Below are 17836 nucleotides of genomic sequence, written 5' to 3' on the forward strand. Positions count from 1 at the left end.
TTTGCTGGGGTAGTACTCGATCTCCGATTTCCTGTTAAATCCGGACGAAGCACGTTTAAAACGGCACGTTAGCGAGATACAGTTCAGTTCCCCGTGCACTTACAAGCAGGGGTAGGAGACTACTCCATAGTACTCCTATTCAATTTATGATATGCAAATTGACAATCGTATCAATATTACCACTCTATCAGTGCAATTTCAATGTAAACTATTAATTTAATTGGACACTCTATTAGTTATCTGGTACAAATACATTTGCGTATTGGAAGTCACTAATAAATTTAGCAAATCCATCGATTTAAGAGAAACTGCATTCTTGTTAAACATGTCAATTTGCTGGTTGCAAAAGGAGTGCTACTTCTCAGTCTCACCTTAGCGGCGGTGTATTACTGGCAATGATGACCAACTTAAGCCTCCGCTACAATGATTCTCGGTTCTGTCTACAATGGTCGTAGTCGTAGTCGTAGTCGCTCGATAAGAATTGACCAATCGCAGTCGATTATTCTTACGACTACGACCATTGTAGACAGAACCAAGAATCATTGTAGCGGAGGCTTTAGCTTTGCCTTGGCGGAGGGACTTGAGAGTCTGCTTATAACCAGATATTCTGAACAATTTTTTTACAACAAAATACAAATAATGACCGTTTAAGTAATTCTAAAAAAATATGTATGTAAAAATTACTAATTCGATTCCCCTCTCCTCTAAATCCCCCTCACTCTACTCTCTTGTTAAAGCCTCATCTACATAGAAGTCGTAAAGTCGTAGTCGTAAAAATAGTCGGCTGCGATTGGTCAATTCCGTCAGATACATAAGAATTGACCAATCGCAGTCGACTATTCTTACGACTACGACTTTACGACTTCTATGTAGACGAGGCTGCAGTCTCTGGCGGACGACCTATGGTGGAGTTTGTGGTGGAGTGTGGAATGGAGGAATACAGAAGACGGAACTGTGCCCCTCGCAGGCGTACGTCGTAATTGTAAGGATCTAGGTCTCCTCCAGCTGTCCAGTGTGTCTCGACAGAGTACGTTATTAGCGCGCGAGTACGTCTGTTGTTACGTAACACTCGTGCAACGCGGAATCTCGCGATGCCAGTCTAAACGCGAGCTCCACTGTAATTCATCTTGAGGTTAGGAACAAGTCATGGCATACCCGGTAATTGTAAATAACAATTTTAACGACTGCACACTCGCAACAGCCGCGCGCTTCGTCCCGCCGTCTCGGCTTCCCCCGTATCGCTCCTGAGTCGCCTGAATTTGTTGACGCGGGTCAAATTGACAGCTGCGACACGCGGACGAAAAGTCGGCCGCCTCGTTTCGCTCTCACGCTACAGCTTGGCCTTGGGGCTTGCCTGCGACTCCCCTTCAATTCTGTTTACCCTGTCCATTTCTTCAAGAGCGCGATGTACGGCTCCACCGATCCGGGATCGGGGGTCAATCCGGAGGTGCAACGATGGTTCTCCACGGTGGACAGGGACGGAAGCGGACGAATAACGGCCGAGGAATTGAAGTCGGCGCTGGCCAACGGTCAAGGGGGTACTTTCTCTGACACGGCGTGCAAGTTGATGATTGGTACGTTTGCATCTTTTGCATTTATTATTTAGCGAAGACAGATGGAAGACGGGACAACATTGGCCGCGTTCAGCAGACACAACTGTTGAGTGAGCGCTCGGTATGATTGGTTAATACTTTTAGATCCAGCCAATCATATTAAGAAATCACTGAGCGCTCACTCAACAGTTGTGTCTGCTGAACGCGGCCATTGACTGGATCTAAAAGTATTAACCAATCATACTGAGCGCTCACTCAACAGTTGTGTCTGTTGAACGCGGCCATTGTTACGAGCTGTAGAGATATCGGCGAATAGTAATATCACCTTCTCCGCAGGTATGTTCGACAAGGAGAAGAATGGCACTATAAACGCAACGGAGTTTCAGGCTCTTTACAACTACATAAATTCTTGGCTTGGTGTGTTTCGCGGCTTCGACCACGATAATTCGGGTAGTATACAGGAGAACGAGCTGAGCGCGGCCCTAACGCAAATGGGCTACAGGCTCAGTCCGGAGTTCATCCAGTTTCTCATAAAAAAGAGCGATCTTAGTGGCCACCGGTCCATCACTGTCGACCAGTTCATAGTACTGTGTGTTCAAATACAGAGGTTTACAGGTAATCGGAGGTGTTTGCATAAGAGGCAGAAAATTTTCTGACAACTGTTCGCTTACTTGAACTGTTTAGAGACCTAGACATCTGTACGTGCGACAGTTTGATGATATTTAACCACGTTCGTTTACCAAAGAATGTCGTGTGTTACAGAGGCCTTTAGGACCAAAGACACGGAACAAACTGGATCAATTACTATCGGATTTGAAGACTTTCTGGGAGTAGCTCTTAGCTGCAGCATATAACGTCTTCGTATTTTAATAATAATACGGTTAAATTACTTTCCACACTTGCGTATGCTGGAAAAGCAATCATTGTTTAGCTTATGCCACGAGTTCTATTTTTCTATCTTGGATAATGTAAAACATAGGTTTAAGAACGTAGAGTTATAAGAGATCTCTTGGTATTATAGTTGGAAATTTTTACCTTCTTTGCAGGCTTTTAGCGACTTTTATTTATGCTTAATTATACGTAGCGACAAGAGCTAAGATTGTTAATGAATATAAGAAGCGCGAAAATTATGCTTCCTACCGATACCTCAAATGACAATGAAGCACGTTTATTTTTCATACACGTTAACATTTTACATTCGTAACGAGATTTAACGTAGCGTTGAAATAAAAAATGAATATCACATGACAATGCAAGATGTGTTGAGCAACATATTTCCCACGTCTTTATGTATTTAATGTCGCGCATGGTAAAAGGGATGAGTGTGTGTATAATATTTTTACCACTTAAGTGACCCTCGCACCGTCCAATTTTTCACACTTGTGTCACGTGTGTTTATAATTGCCATAAAGATTTATTTAGCACAACGTTTATAAGTTTGCTGTCTTCATGTGAAGATACCTTTACCTGAGGTACACATGAAGTGAATAAGGATTTTCTTTATACAGATACTTTGAGAATAATGCAGACGCCTCAAATTTACGAGACTACAAAATTGTGTTACTCCACATGAAACAGGCACGGGAAAGGATTCAAGAGTTCGAACGGCTACAGAAAGCACGGCACCTTTTGGATGCCATTTCGTTAGTAAACAATTTGCTTGCCGACGGTTCTGAAATAGAAATACTATCGCTTGCTGGGATAATAGTGAGGAGATTAAATAAATTAGGCGTGACAAATATAACGGCAGATAAGGAAAACGGTACGTGTTTGATATGTGTTTTCCTTTATAGGTGATGTATGTCTGGGTTTTCTTTATGGGACACGTGTATTGTATTCTGTTGCAGAATATTGGTACAAAGATACGAGACTATCGGCTTTGAGACTTACACATAGCGGTATTTATCACTGTTGCACATTTTGTTCAAGTGGTGGAAAAAAGGAAATAACTTGCGGCTGCAGAGGCACAATGCCTGGTAAGAATTAATTCCATAAGCTAATCTAAATAGAAACTATGAAATACGTATTGAACCGAAAAGGTAGACGAAATTAATTTATAAAAGTAACTTCTGCAATTGTAAGTCTATAATATTGTAAAACATTTAAAATTTATATAAAAGGCCAATTTTTAATCGTTGCTATTCAAAACTTGGTTAGATAAACACGGAAATAAGAAAAAAAAGGATAAATTAGTTAATTTTTGGAAAGGTGGATACAAAGGCTGCGGCCATGGACATATCGGGCATCCGGGCTTTAACCATTGGTCCTGCTGTGGATCTATATTACGTAATGGGCGTTGCTTAATTATACGAAAAACTATGCATCAACTTATATTGTGAGTCTTAATAAATTAATAAATACAACTTCCATACATGAATATACAACTTGAATATTCCGGTTTAAAAGAAACATTAATTGTGTCTCGTATCTTTAAGAGATAAAATATTATTTCAAGAGATTTGATATATTTGTATGTTCAACTGGTTGAAACATTTTGTAATTTTTGAGACAATTTTATTCAACTGTAGTTTTTCTTCCTTTTGTAATTAGAAACTTCCATGCTCGTTAATAATTGTATAAAATTTTACTTTAAGCAAAAGGAGTAATCTTGCATGTATACAATGTCTCATTATAAATTCTATCTTGCAATTGCTTATATTGAGAATTAAAATTACTAGCTCTAAAATGCTTGACAAAGTAATAATGAAAGATTGGTTCCTTCAAATTGCCAGTATAATAATAAAATTCCAAATTTCATTCGACCACAGCTGGCCACATTTGTTAATTAATCGGTTAGTGCAGAAAATTTATTGCAAAAAATAATAATGGCTATTGAATCTCAATTCGAAGAAATGATAAGAGAAGAATGGAGAAAATTGTGTATCTTACCTTCATTTTTTCGCTCTATTTAGGTGAAATGTATAACAATATACATATATATATACATATATAACATATGTATGTACATATATACATTAAATTGCATTAATTTATATTATATATGCAATATCTCTTACATATTTTTTCAATACATTTACATATACATGGTATGTACATAAATGTAGGTGCTTTTTACATTTATATTATTTATTAATTACAAATGTTCGCAACGTATTTAACTAAACTTACATATAACACGTCTTAACTCGCATACCAGTCGCAATTATTTGCCTCTTGCTTAACAATACATTGACAAAATGTACAAATCACACACAATAATTTCAATAATTCTAGTCAGTCTGTGTGTCAGTCGAAGCTTCGGAATGTATTTTATACCTCAAATGACAATTTTACCGTTTTCGCTCATTGTTACCTTATTAATCACATGACAATTGTATCACAGTGTACTAACACTAACAAGAATTTGTTCTGCACTGCTTTACACGCGCCAAAGTGCTGCAGTTTTATCATACAATTAAAAGTAAAAACATACTCATAAATTTTTAAATGTTGTGTAGCGAGTTTTGTATGAACTCGCATTTGCACAATGTAATTTATATAATTCCAGTTTTATAAAACCACCACACACACACACACATAGCTGGACATACCTGCAAATCTTGGCTATATTGTATGCTTCTTCAAGATCGTTATTTGAAAATACATCGTGGTTGTATTGAACCAATAGATTATTTAGATACGATCTTGCTTTCTGCAACATCATCGCTAAGTATGTACCGGCTCGTTTTCCCACTCCAACAGCGTCTTCGCTAGCGTGTCCTCTGTGCTGCGCACTCCACATGCATTCCTTGCACGTCACCTAAAAATTTTGTGTACTATTGTTTACTTATGAATTCTATAAAATAGTAAATCGCAGAAGAATTCGCACGACCTCGACTGAAAGTATCGTTTGAGGTCGATTACATGTACATCCTTGCGTACTTGACGCAATATTAAAGCGTGTCATATATGTAGGAAGAGGAAATTTTTTGTGAACCTGCTGACACGCGATGCAATAAAATCTTAAAGCGTGCGTCGGATGCGTCTGACATAAGGTCGTCCGTCGTACTTTGGTAGCCTCCCACAGTGGTCTCATTAAATGCTTGACCGTTCTCGCTTCCGCGAGGTTTTGCCGCTCGTGTTGCCTGCCGCACTCCGAGCAAAAATTGCGGAGACACGTCGAACATTGTACGAGCGCCTTGAGAAAATTAAGAACGTGAGAAAAGTCTATAGAACATTTCCCTACGTTGCGATGAGATTTCAAGCGAGATGCAATAACATTTAGATCGTTACCGGAACTTCGCCTGTGCAGGTATCGCAAAGTACTCTATTGACCAATTTACGTCGCACGGTGTCCATAACTGAACGATGCTGCAAGGGATAATGCGGCGGCGGCACGGCAGAATTGGCATTCGGTAGGCGCGAGTCGCATAGCGGGCACGTTTCGTGAACGTCGGATTGCGCGTACATTCGGCCGTTGTCTCGCACTTCGTTTCTCGAAGAGACGTTCGGAGCTGCAAGCACGCAATTCCATCAGTGCGTCTTTATAAATCAACAGTTTTGACTGTGAGTTACATCGATGTAAAAATATATAACGGGATCGCGTTTTCCTTCGCTGAGATGAGACTTCCTCTCTCGCCACTCACGTTTGCTCATCAATTCGTAAACGCAAGGTGAACATATAGGATGCAAGCAAGGAAGGAGCCTAGGCTCCTCCATTCTCTGCCCGCATCTGGGACACTGGAAGTCTGCATCGTGCGGCGATCTGTTGAAAAATCTCATCGGCTCTTCCTCGACTTCGCTGCCCAGTTTATTGCGAACGAAGGCAGGGGAAGACTGATACGCAAAGACGTGCGAATTCGAACAAGCGGCGCGTCTTTTTCTGGAATCCTCGCTATTGAAAATAATCGAAGAATTAGCAAAGACCTGAAACGTTCCATTCAGAGTCAACCGTACGTTGACGTTTCGGTATAATGAATTATATAAATGTTTTAGTGTAATAAATCATCATTTTAACTCGACCGAAACAGGCCTTGTATGTTAAATCGCGCAGCATATGCTGATGGGTTTTTAATTAATCTAGAGGTGTCACTCACCGTTTGTTCGTACATGCTATCGTCATTGGTTCGACGTGAACGAAATTTTCAGTATTAACACCTTTACTCTTGCATTCGACCAAATTTGCGTAAATATGATCGCAGCTTCCGAGCTCGCTGCCTGTCGCGGCCTCGCGACCGCAGCAACCTTTCGCCGAGCGTTTTGTCGAACAGTTTACGAAATCCATCGGTCACACTGAAAATGCAAATTGTTATGAGTTATGAGAAATATACAGTAGATATATATTTTCTGATTGATATAAAAATAATGACTCACCAAGAGATTAAGGTATAATTAACGGAAGATACGAAAGTATGAGTCAACCGGCCGCACGAAGCCTTCCTACTACTTAAAACTCGTTCTCCAACGGCGCAGCGGGTTAAAAATAACTTTAAAACGTAGGCTATGAGCCAAGCGCATGTGGCACTTGCCTTGAAACGTAAAATCGTAGCTACTGGTCGCGAAGCTGGAGATATCTTTAATATCTAGATCGTCGATTTGATGGAAAATGTTCTCCACAACGTTCATTATCCATAAACATTTGCTAGCGTAAAACGTGGATAAAAATACGTAATATTTATGCAACAATTTAGTGGAGCGGCTCTTTTGTCTATAACAATTAATTCTTTAAAAAAATAGGATTTTTTAAATTATCAGCGAACAAGGATTTATAAATGGAAAATAGCACACATAATCATTAGGCAACAATTGTTTCTGTTATTAATCAAGTAGGTATGCGTAAAGAAATAACGAACACGTATGGATAGTAAATTTTATTTAATATCCATGTGGTGTAAAAATAAGATTGACAATATATATTAAAGAGTAAGCAGTACATATAAACGACATATAGAATTGATACAGTGCTTACTACATATCGACTGTAATTTAAATAGTTTCTAAGGCCATAATAATACTTAGACAAGCTCTCGAACAGTTTGACGATTATGTGATACTGCATTTTGTCGCGTCAGCAATCGTTGGCGCAGTTAGGATCACATAATAAAGAATGGAATTCATTAATAATTACTTAAAACGAATTAAGTAATGTGACGTAGAGTATGAGGTCGTTATAATTATCGCGTATCTATAAACAATACATAAACTCCATCTATCCTCTTAGAACATTGTTATTAATATCGATCCTGGAGGCGATCATTCTTATTAAAGTACATAAGTCAACTTATACCTTCGTGACTAGTATTTCAGGTTTGGCCAAACTCACACAAACTGTGCGCTATTTATTGCACCGTTATCGTTGCATTTCTGAAATTTAGTAAAATCTAGATAAAAAGAACACATCTTTCTTGATTAGACATCGTGAATCGTAAATTTATAATCATTACCTCATGTCTTTATTCGAGAACCGACTTTGATAAATCCATTCCGAGATTTACCGTTTCTTATATGACTACCATTTTTGCTCTTACGATGCTCAAACAGAACATCGTCGGAATCGGTGTCAGATTCCGATAATACCATCTTGTTGTGAGTTGAAACTGCGATAAAAAGATTATTACATTTTAATAACTAAAATAAATAAATAATTTCGTGACACATGCAAATATTTTAAGAGAAATGTTTTAAATATTTAGAGCTGGACAAAGTGTAGTGAAATAAAAAAATTTTTAACGATGAAATTTCTCTCGTACTCTTTCGTCTGTATTAAGAACTTTATTACTGTCATCTGGCTAAATAATAAAAAATGTATGTACATGCACTGCTGTCATCTTCTGGCTCTGGTTGCAGCAAAGAATAGCGTGGTGGTTTCTTCTTAGGCCGAAGCAAACGTCTTCTACCAGCGCATATCCTTTGACATAAGCAAACAAGACCCCAAATAAATCCAACCCAACATACAACTAACGATAACAATGCTATTATCACATACAAGATGCTCCAATCTGCAAAAAGAGATTAAAATATAACGTTATAAATGTCTTTTAACTGAAAAATGTACATAAAATAATTTAAAAAATATGTTTTATATGTTTTGAGATATTTTACGTGGTAATATACAATGGAAAGAATAATTTAACGTACCACAATTAGAATCTCCATTACCAAAATATTTTTGTATTAAATTCTGCATCCAAAATGCTTCGCACAAGCATTGTCTTGTCTCTTGATCGCACACACCGTGGCCTAGACAGAAACAATAACTCCATAATTTACGAATAAAACTCTACGTACTATTTATCTCTCCAACATTTTTCCATGCAATATAGCTTTAGTTTTTGCATTTTACATTGCACTGTTAATGTTTTTATTAATATTATATACCTGAACAATTATTTTGGCAGACAGCGGTATCTATATTGGCAACCGACAGCTGTAAGAGACCGGAATCTTGTAATAACTTTTCTTTCAGTCTTTTGACTACTTCTGGGCCCGGTAATGTTGTTCTTCCTCCCTTCTTTTCCACGTAAAACACCAAGACAGCCTTTGCAGTGTGCGGTTCTGCTCTCAAACTCCGCACGACGATCGAAGCTTCATCTCGCAATAACATCTGCAGTTTCACTACCAACGAATTCTTTTGCGAAACAGTCAGCATGCTAGCTCCAATGTTTAATGTTAGCTCTACCAAATGCAACAACTGCGGATCTATAGAAATAGAAGATTAATTAATTTTTTTTAAAGTTATTATATTGTAAAATGACAATATCAATGGTAATATTCTTTTCTAATCGGTACTAACCGGGTTTTACAATTACTGATACGGTGTCTTCACTGCTCAGACCTTGATCATCCATTACTTTTAATCGGAAAACATAACGGCCAGGAACTATATCTGTTAGCTATGAAAAAAAGAGCATAATATGCACTTATGTATATGACGTATGTACATTGTGTACGCAGGTACATTATGTGAGACACGAATCTCAACGAATATTAAGCAACACTGCTCGCATTTTTATTTTACCATTAAGACTGGTGATTTATCCGTATCTTGCACTATAGTACCAATCGCAAGACTAGATTGATCTCTGGTCCACAACCATTGTCCTATCCTTAGATCATCACTCGATTGTGATCCGTTGATAATTAACGCGCTGATTGGCGCCGTCACAACTTGATCGCCACCAGCGTTCGCTTTAGGAGGCGCATTTTTGTCTAGGAAATAAGATCTTTTGTAACACAATACAATCGCAATGTAACATACGACTATGAAGCAGTACTTACTTTGTGTTACCTTTACATTGATCGTATCTGAATTCGCTTTCCCGTTATCATCAACAACGGTCAATTTAAATACATAATCACCTTTGGTTAATTTTGTAATATTTGTAATAGATTCGTTAACTGTGGCAAACTCAGCGTTATTGGGTCCACTGTTAATGCAAACGATATATTTCTAAATTCACGATGTAACACGTACCGTAAAATGCAATTTAGATACACTGTACCTTATTTGCTCCCAATGATACAAAACGATCTTTATGTCATCCTTACTTCTTGTGCCATTTAGAACAGCGCGGGTTGTCGGCAATGCTATGCTTATGTCGTCACCAGCGTCGGCTGCAAGAAAATTAGTCAATCGTGTTTATATCAAAAGCAGCTTATCACCTTAACTTTTAACGTTGCCGTGCAAGGTGGTGGAGAGAATTTGGCAAGTTTAAGATATTGGTGACAAAAATGACGCTTACCCTTTGGCGGTTTATTCGTCGGAGGTTTCACAAACACATGCACTTCCGCCGTGGAAGATTGGTCAGAATCGTCCGTTACTTTAAGTACAAACGTATACATTCCCTCCTCCAGATTTGACAGTTGTAGGTAAGGTGTCCTTGTGTTCTGCATATCCACCGCTTTGTTCTGATCGGATGGACTTTTGGTCCACTCCCAGCTGGCTATTCCTCGATCGTCGGTGCTTAAATTACCGTTAAGCGTCAATGTATTTTGAGGTAGATAAATGATAACGTCTTGTCCTGCGTTTGCGCTGGGGGGATAGTCGGTCACTTTCAAGACGGTTATATTGGCACTTGTCGAATTTGTAACGTGATTTGAGTCCTCAACTGTTAATCTGCCAAAATTTTTATGCAATTTATATGAAAACCATCGAAATTTTTATCTATATAAATATCGTATAGTCGTTTTTGCCATAATACAACAGAGTACGAACTTGAATGTGTAATTTCCGGCAATAAGATTATCTAACTGAAGCGTGGGTGTATCCACAAGGTTGGGTTGATACCCAATCGGGCCTTGCTGCAGTTCCCAGTGATAAGAGATGACACGATCGTCGTCCTTACTACTCGAGCCGTCCAAGACCGCGCCTGTATTCGGTAGCTTCACAATTTGCGAGGCAGGCGTAATTATGGCAATTGGCGCTTGGTTGATACGTTTCGCTAAAAATATATCTCCATGAAAGAGGATCGACGCCCGATGCGAAGAGAAAGAGAATTTTCAAAGCGCTTACGAGGCAGGACGCTGACGTTGGCGTAAGCCTCTCCGTAAGCATTCGGGCTGCTCACAGCTACCTTAAACGTGTACAAGCCCTCCGACAGATTACTTAATTTAACGGTAACGCGATTCTGATCCGTCATCGTTCCAGTGTGTCCCTCCGGTTGACTAAGCAGGCTCCAAGCGTAATTGTAATGCTGACTGCCCCGTTCAGCGGGGACGGTGTACGCGGACAACGTGACTTCGTTCTCCGGTAATCGCACCTCCTTAGAAACCGCCGAGACTAACAGTTGCTTCATACGCGGCTTGATCGACGTGCTGGGGTCTTTCGCGGTTGAAACTCTCGCTTGCTGCGTCACACCGAGCTCAGCGGCGTCTAGCTCGTCCACCATTATACAGGGACCTGGCAACAGGTGTAAATTAAAAGCACAATTGACTTAAAGTTCACTGTTTCTCTAAAAATAGACGTGACACGAAAGAAAACTCTTATCTAATGAAATTTTCAGATATTCATTCTACACATTGCGCACAGAAATAAAAACGCTATACAAACCAGCGATACTTCGCTTGAAGCCTAAAGGACAGTGGCAAGTTCCAACCTCGGCGTTCTCAGCTTTCACGCAGATCTCGTTATCTAGGCAGCCTGACTGATCTACACAATCGTTTCTACCTGGCTCGTTGAAGAACACTTGATCTTGCTCCGTGTCGTCTGTACTCAATGTCCTAAATATATACAATGTATCAAAGGGAGAGATCATTTTATCATTATTTGTTGCTTGATACAGAGAGTTTGCTTATATCAGCAATTTTCAACCTTTTTCGTCTCGCGGCACACATAAGCTAATCACCAAGGACCGTATTCTGAATTCTTTTATCGACGAAAGTGCCTCTAAAAGTGACTTGTAGCTAATCAAAAGGCTTATTAGCCACTGTTAGAGGCGTTTTTATCAATCAAAGGGGATTCAGAATACGGACCTCTGTGGCATACCAAAAAAATCAGAAATAATTTTGATAGATTTAACATGCTTGAGTATTCTTATTGTCACCAGTGATAAATTGAACTAAAATGCAAAATTTACAGTCGACCAAACTGGCAAACTGCCGCGAGAAAAATTAAAACCTGCAATACCTAAATAAACCTAATTAAAACAAAATACATAATTTATAGTCGACCAAACTGGCAAAATTTAGATAGTTTATTTACGACGTAAAGGATTATTTAACGCCAGTAATTGATTAACCAATGTAGACCTCAGCCAAGGTGAGGTAATATTTTTCGCAATGAATTTCTTCAATTAGAATTTGCCAGTCGTGGGCCGTCGAGCAATTTTCTACATTTATTTACGACATCGTGAATTAACTATCTAAAGTAGGAAGATTGCTTGTGGTCACCAGTGATGAATAAAAATTACAACGGGAACTTATAGTCAACCCAACTGGCTTGTTGCTTTATTTAAAAGTGGTACAACGTTTCGACCCTATAGTTTGGGTCCTTTTCAAGTAATACTAAGTAGATCGTCTTGTCAGAAGTGACGTGTCAAGTTATAAAATGTATGATACATGTGAGCGCTGTGAATGTTGGGCTCGAACTAAGTTCAAACTATAGGGTCGAAACGTTGTACCATTTTTAAATAAAGCAACAAGCCAGTTGGGTTGACTATAAGTTCCCGTTGTAATAACTATCTAAATTTTGCCAGTTTGGTCGACTGGAAGTTCTGCATTTTGGTTTGACAAATTCAGTTCGGTGAGTTACACGTTTAAAAAGTGCTTCTCGCAGCACACTGGTTGAAAATCGCTGGCCCGCAACAAACGCCAGAGATCCGAGTCGAGCCTACCCAGCGTTGACCTGATCCTCGTTGACTTGATCCAAGAAATCGCCCCACGCTTTGTTACTCTCCACGGGTCTGACCAGCACCATGCTCGGCGGATTACCGTTGGCCAATTCGGGCCTGTACAGCGGCACGCACGCCGTCGAGCTCTCGCATTCCACGTGATAGCACGTGCCGTTGTACACGAACGCCACGTTGCACATGGACTTCTTGCAGCAGGCCATAACGCAGTCCTGCATGTTGGTCAAGTGAATTTGTTGCCGGTAAGTGCCGCCGGTGAGATTTCCGCGGGGCAAGTAGCTCGTGAACACTCGCGGATACAGATCCGAGCACAGCAGCTGCATCTTCCATCTGACCAAGCTGCCCATGCAGCTCTTGAATAGCAATAGGTACAATCCCAGGCGATAGATTCCAATCATGTTAGCTGCGCAACAGAACTTTGAGTCACACACAGGCATCTTCTTTCGCATTTACAGGAACATTTTAAAAAATATATAATTATGGTATAACGCAAACAAGGGGCTTGTTTTCTATTGCTTGTACACGCACCGGCATAAATGCTGTCCCTATCCTTGTGAGGTGCACGCACACAACTACAGGGACTCTAGTTGTATGCGTGCACCTCACAAGGATAGGGACAGCATTTATGCCGGTGCGTGTACAACGCAATTAAGAGACCAAGGGGTAAAATGCTGAGCAAAATCGATGCCTACTAATGCCCAGTGGGCATTACTTTATCTTATTTTATCTTTATAATGCCCCAGCAAGTCTTAATGCTAAAAAATGCCTAGTAATGCCTAGTAATGCTGTAAATTCATACAGCACAATGCCCTCGGTGGTTTACTCCTCTAACAATAAGAGACTTGTTTTCTATTTGCTGCACTGGTCAACTAGTACAATAAACTAGAATAAGACAAGTTTTACTTTATCCTAGCTATCCTAGCTATTCATTCTAGCTCACTGCACTAGTTCATCGGTGCAGCGATAGAAAACAGGCATAAAATAACACAGAAATCACAGTGTATTATACAATCTATGAAAGCAGATAACAGTATTTCGACACTTTGCATCGTAAACAAGAATAATAAAGCTAACTACATGATGCGCAATCTCGTCTTACAAAAAGTAACTTTAATACATTCCGACGCAGATTACATTTGTAACAATATACATAACTTTGTATGTAACGTAATATAAAAAAATATATATTAAAATATCCATAGATTTAGTAAGTTCGTCGAAACGCGCGCGTTCTCGAAGATCGGCCGCGAGATTGGCGACGTGTGGCTTCTCCGCCGAGGAAATGTCGATAGGGCTTTCAATAAAACGGGATCCTTACCTGACGGGGTTGTCGCACACCGGGTGAAAACGGGACTCGCTCGTTCGCGCGAGGGCCAGAGGCGGGAGGGAGAACGTCCGCTAGGTTATCCTACAACGACACTGAACGACACACGTGTCATCATCTGCGTCTCACCGTCGTTATAAGCCCCTCGCGATCCGCCGACGATTACTCGCCCGACGTGCCACACTTTAAAGCAGCCTGGAGACTTGCGCGGCTTATCGTGTATTAGCAGCATGTTATTATCAAACACAGGCCTAGAACATACGGGTGATTATCATATTTCCTGTTGCGGCGCCGCGCCGCGTACCGGAATAATGCGAACGCGCGTAATACGCGATAACAGGAGCACGCGACGTCCCGTGCGAGAGCGGCGGAGACGTCGCCGACGGGGAGAAAAAAAGTCAGGAGCTGTCAACCAGCGAGGCGATTGTTTCGGCATCTATGCTGCCACCTGCAATACAGAGAAGTAACACGTACGGCGGGGGGGCGCGTTAAATCGCTGGATAATAGAAGCAGCCTGACTTATCGGTTTCTTTTATGCGCGCGTGCGCACACGATTCATAGGAATAATTTAAATTATTTTAAATTAATGTTGCAAGATATGAATTGAAGTGTTATTTCCCAATATCGCGCCAATGTATTGTCCCTAATAGCACAATACAATTGGCGCGATATTGGGAAATAACGTCAGTCTAGTATTCTCAATATTTTGGCGCCTTTTCTTATTTAGCCAATATGCCTGTTTAGCAATATTGGTCTAATGCTGCATCAATATTAGACCCAATATTCTTATTACATTGTTAAATATTGACCAATACACTTCCGGTATAAATCTAATATTATAATAATTATTATCGTGCATATTTACATTGATTTCATGGCCAATACTGGCCCTAGTAGCACAGTGCATTGGCTAAACATTGGCTAAACATTGACCCAATGTCGGATATATTAGAAATGCATTGGCCAATATTTAACGATGTAATAAGAATATTGGTCTAATATTGATACAATATTAAACCAATATTGCTAAATAGACATATTGGCTAAATAAGAGAAGGCGTCCCATCTTACAGTATTGTACCAATATTGGCAATACTAGATTTACTAGTTATTCCCCGATATTGCGCCAATATATGTATGTGTTGTGCTATTAAAGGGCTTTACGTTGGACAATATCGGCCAGTGCATTTCTAATATAACCAACATTGGACCAATATTTAGCCAATGTTCAGCCAATGCACTGTGCTACTAGGGGTATGTAACATTAAATTGTCTTTTAGACTAAATATATCTAAAAAAAAGTATCTTAAAAACGTCTGTATTGACGTCTTCTGGACACGTCTGCTGGGTTATTTTCTAGTTTGGAGCAAAAGAGGCAAAAAGTTGAGGACAACATCACACGGTATTCCCAGGCGGTCACCCATCCAAGTACTAACCATGCCCAACGTTGCTTGACTTCAGTGATCGAACGAGAACTGGTAGTACCAACGTGGTTTGGAAGTTGTCCGAGTATCTGGGCTCTTCGCGATCGATTTTCTCACACTCAGTATTACGAAGTAAGTCGATCGTTCGCTATTATCCATCACTTCCGCTATAATAATAGAAATGCAAAGAAATTATGTGCCTACGTCACACGGAGTTCTGTATAAATAGTAAATCAAAATGTATACATTTTTTCCCTCTAGTTGCTCCTGTTGTCATTCATTATGCTATTTTCCTTGTCCGCTTGATGAACTATTATACATATGAGTTGCGTCTTCCCCCAATCTTCTCTCTAATGCCCATTCTACACCTAGGGATGATCCTACTTGTGGCTCATCCGATACTCGCTTCTATACCTAAAGCTAACCCTACTTACAGCTTATCCGAGGGAGTAGTATAAAGTGTAAAAGGTTTACACTTTGGTTGGTTTCTAATCGTACCAAAGTACAACTACAGTGTACCTTTTACACTTTATACTACTTCCTCGGATAAGCTGTAAGTAGGATTAGCTTTAGGTATAGAAGCGAGTATCGGATGAGCCACAAGTAGGATCATCCCTAGGTGTAGAATGGGCATAACAATTAAGCGAGAAACTTATGTCAACAGTCGTTGTGTTATCGACAGTCGATGTGTTATCGACAGGTCGCGCGGCTTCCACCGACGGCCGCGCGATGGCACCACCAACGCACTTTCGGCGGCAAAGCGGTAGTTTCATCGCGCGTCAGCTACTCGCGTACAGTTCGCGCAGGAGAGAGAAGGATCAAGAAGATGAGGAAGAAAACGCACTCGTTTCTCCGCCGTGTCTCGCGTCATACATCGTCGAAGAGGGACGTCGCTTGCTGGTGATCGCCGGTGGGTAAGACGCAGCGTCGATGTGCGGAGCGCCGAGCGCGCCGATATCAGCGGCCTGCGGCCCGCGCGCGCGCGCGCGCGCGCGGACGACTCTCCCTCTCCACTCTCGCGTCCTCTCGCTCTCTTTCACCGCTTTCCTCCCTTCCGCCCTCCCTCCCACTCCCTTTCGCTCCTCTCTCCCGTCATGGCCAAGACGTACCGTTAACTCACGCGTCTCTCCTACTATCCATTGATGCCTCCGCCGTCGCGTAACTCGTGCGTGCTCCCCTATACGTGCATCCCGCATCGCGCGCGTGCAAGGACGCGCGTCCTCGCCCGCTGCTGCTGTTGCTGCTGCTGCTGCGTGCCGCCGCCGCCGCCGTCGCGGGTCCGGGACGGGACGACGCGCCGCGCCGCGCGGACCGGCTGCGGGGCCGTCACGCCGAAAGGTTAGGTGAGTGTTGTTTCACGTATGCATGTACATATAATACGCGCCCGACACGCCAAGGCGTTCTCGTCCGCCTCGACGCGGCTCGCGATTCGGCCTCTGTGTCGGGCCGGTCCAGCTCCGCGGCTTCCCTCCGCTCCTCTCTTGCTACCCCCTCCTCGCGCCCGCCCACGGTCCGATCCGAAGAAAACGCGGCGGCCGAGCGCGGCTCGTCTTTGTCCCCGCGTCCGTCCGCGGCAGGTGTCGTGTTTACTCCGAGACTGCCCTCCCCCCCCGTTCGATCGCTGCGATCAACGCCGGCACGAGCGAATAATCCGCGGGACCCGCCGGATTCGCCACGAGGCGCGTCGCGCTTACCCCGGCGAGACGACGCGCGACGCGACGCCGAGGAGTCGGTGAGTAGTTAAATCGTGAGGAGCTTCTCCGCGGGAGCGAAGGCGAGACGACGGTGCTCCGAGGCGCGCCGCGCGTTTGTTATTCGCGTCAGCTGTTCGCGCGCGTGTCACGTCAACGAGATGCGGAAGGGACCGCGCGCGGGAACCTCACACCGGGGACATTTTCGTCCTGCCGGGCTCGCGAGAACGGTGCGCCGTGCGTCCGCGGAGATTAGGAGAAAATCCGCTTTCGCCGCGCTCGCGTCCCGCTTTCCTGTCCTCCGCGACTACCGATACATCCGCCGAGCGCCGATCACTCGCGAGAGTTTTTTTTCCGCCCGAGCGAACGCGCGCTCCTCTCGGCGACGCGTCCTTGACGCTCCCGAGCCGACGTTATCTCGTTGTAAGAGCGCGGGCTTCAGGCTGATGGCAGAGAACGGTCTGTAAACGTTAAGGCCCGGTTTCACCAAACGTCGCTTGACATCGATCTTAGTTTAATTCATGCTTGTCTCTTTCTAAAGTAACAGTTGGAAAGAAAT

The 17836-nt window shown here is 42.0% G+C and overlaps 6 protein-coding genes across 12 annotated transcripts in view; 4 read left to right on the forward strand and 2 right to left on the reverse strand.

Moving 5' to 3' along the window:
* The window catches only part of LOC105558753, a 4433-nt gene extending 4049 nt beyond the window's left edge, over positions 1 to 384 (forward strand). The window contains exon 6 of the transcript XR_001008701.1: positions 10 to 384. The gene's annotated coding sequence lies outside the window, so the exon portion shown is untranslated. The remainder of the gene's footprint in view (positions 1 to 9) is intronic.
* A 498-nt stretch (positions 385 to 882) lies between these two features.
* On the forward strand, positions 883 to 2802 carry LOC105558754 (peflin). 5 transcript variants are annotated; one of them, XM_012006630.1, is made up of 4 exons: positions 883 to 1164; positions 1400 to 1574; positions 1890 to 2168; positions 2316 to 2802. In XM_012006630.1, exons 1-4 carry the CDS (start codon positions 1147 to 1149, stop codon positions 2405 to 2407), a joined length of 564 nt encoding a protein of 187 aa, XP_011862020.1. In that variant the 5' UTR covers positions 883 to 1146; the 3' UTR covers positions 2408 to 2802. The 5 variants fall into 5 exon arrangements, with proteins under 5 accessions (XP_011862020.1, XP_011862021.1, XP_011862022.1 ...); XM_012006631.1 differs by having other exon boundaries at positions 883 to 1158; XM_012006632.1 differs by having other exon boundaries at positions 883 to 1132; positions 1202 to 1574.
* A 100-nt stretch (positions 2803 to 2902) lies between these two features.
* On the forward strand, positions 2903 to 3930 carry LOC105558755. Its single transcript, XM_012006635.1, has 3 exons — positions 2903 to 3315; positions 3401 to 3529; positions 3762 to 3930. Exons 1-3 carry the CDS (start codon positions 3123 to 3125, stop codon positions 3890 to 3892), a joined length of 453 nt encoding a protein of 150 aa, XP_011862025.1. The 5' UTR covers positions 2903 to 3122; the 3' UTR covers positions 3893 to 3930.
* Positions 3931 to 4622: 692 nt separating this feature from the next.
* On the reverse strand, positions 4623 to 7270 carry LOC105558758 (tripartite motif-containing protein 45-like). Of its 2 annotated transcripts, none has more exons than XM_012006638.1 (6): positions 6867 to 7270; positions 6590 to 6785; positions 6140 to 6387; positions 5787 to 6007; positions 5491 to 5691; positions 4623 to 5313 (listed from the first exon to the last, which is right to left on the reverse strand). In XM_012006638.1, the coding sequence occupies exons 2-6, from the start codon at positions 6775 to 6777 to the stop codon at positions 4987 to 4989; spliced, it is 1185 nt and encodes a 394-aa protein (XP_011862028.1). In that variant the 5' UTR covers positions 6778 to 6785; positions 6867 to 7270; the 3' UTR covers positions 4623 to 4986. The 2 variants fall into 2 exon arrangements, with proteins under 2 accessions (XP_011862028.1, XP_011862027.1); XM_012006637.1 differs by having other exon boundaries at positions 5386 to 5691.
* A 78-nt stretch (positions 7271 to 7348) lies between these two features.
* Positions 7349 to 14544, reverse strand: LOC105558756 (dyslexia-associated protein KIAA0319). The gene is made up of 15 exons (XM_012006636.1): positions 14157 to 14544; positions 12824 to 13241; positions 11542 to 11711; positions 11005 to 11391; positions 10708 to 10933; positions 10235 to 10608; positions 9995 to 10106; positions 9771 to 9919; positions 9511 to 9701; positions 9286 to 9385; positions 8871 to 9191; positions 8631 to 8732; positions 8306 to 8491; positions 7937 to 8089; positions 7349 to 7856 (listed from the first exon to the last, which is right to left on the reverse strand). The coding sequence occupies exons 2-14, from the start codon at positions 13234 to 13236 to the stop codon at positions 7938 to 7940; spliced, it is 2883 nt and encodes a 960-aa protein (XP_011862026.1). The 5' UTR covers positions 13237 to 13241; positions 14157 to 14544; the 3' UTR covers positions 7349 to 7856; position 7937.
* Positions 14545 to 16476: 1932 nt separating this feature from the next.
* Positions 16477 to 17836, forward strand: part of LOC105558759 (probable beta-hexosaminidase fdl) — a 67660-nt gene continuing 66300 nt past the window's right edge. The window contains exon 1 of one of the 2 annotated variants that reach the window (XM_012006646.1): positions 16477 to 16496. The gene's annotated coding sequence lies outside the window, so the exon portion shown is untranslated. Of the gene's footprint in view, positions 16497 to 16911; positions 16930 to 17836 lie in introns of those variants that run through there. The other variant, XM_012006649.1, reaches the window with a different exon arrangement.

Source organism: Vollenhovia emeryi, unplaced genomic scaffold (genome assembly GCF_000949405.1).
Source record: "Vollenhovia emeryi isolate VEMERY1.0 unplaced genomic scaffold, V.emery_V1.0 DF939314.1, whole genome shotgun sequence".
NCBI lineage: Eukaryota > Metazoa > Arthropoda > Insecta > Hymenoptera > Formicidae > Vollenhovia > Vollenhovia emeryi.

Excerpts from the sequence above, each read along its gene's own strand:
- LOC105558754 (XM_012006630.1), top strand. Across the intron at positions 1,575-1,889 it reads GGCGTGCAAGTTGATGATTG|GTATGTTCGACAAGGAGAAG; the intron begins GTACGTTTGCAT and ends CCTTCTCCGCAG. Across the intron at positions 2,169-2,315 it reads TCAAATACAGAGGTTTACAG|AGGCCTTTAGGACCAAAGAC; the intron begins GTAATCGGAGGT and ends CGTGTGTTACAG.
- LOC105558755 (XM_012006635.1), top strand. The coding sequence starts at position 3,123 with ATGAAACAGGCACGGGAAAGGATTCAAGAGTTCGAACGGCTACAGAAA. Across the intron at positions 3,316-3,400 it reads AACGGCAGATAAGGAAAACG|AATATTGGTACAAAGATACG; the intron begins GTACGTGTTTGA and ends ATTCTGTTGCAG. Across the intron at positions 3,530-3,761 it reads CTGCAGAGGCACAATGCCTG|GTGGATACAAAGGCTGCGGC; the intron begins GTAAGAATTAAT and ends ATTTTTGGAAAG.
- LOC105558758 (XM_012006637.1), bottom strand. The coding sequence starts at position 6,777 with ATGGATTTCGTAAACTGTTCGACAAAACGCTCGGCGAAAGGTTGCTGC. Across the intron at positions 6,008-6,139 it reads TTACGAATTGATGAGCAAAC|CTCCGAACGTCTCTTCGAGA; the intron begins GTGAGTGGCGAG and ends GCGTGCTTGCAG. Across the intron at positions 5,692-5,786 it reads CCTGCACAGGCGAAGTTCCG|GCGCTCGTACAATGTTCGAC; the intron begins GTAACGATCTAA and ends AATTTTCTCAAG.
- LOC105558756 (XM_012006636.1), bottom strand. The coding sequence starts at position 13,236 with ATGATTGGAATCTATCGCCTGGGATTGTACCTATTGCTATTCAAGAGC. Across the intron at positions 11,392-11,541 it reads CTTCAAGCGAAGTATCGCTG|GTCCCTGTATAATGGTGGAC; the intron begins GTTTGTATAGCG and ends ACCTGTTGCCAG. Across the intron at positions 8,733-8,870 it reads CTGCCAAAATAATTGTTCAG|GCCACGGTGTGTGCGATCAA; the intron begins GTATATAATATT and ends GTTTCTGTCTAG.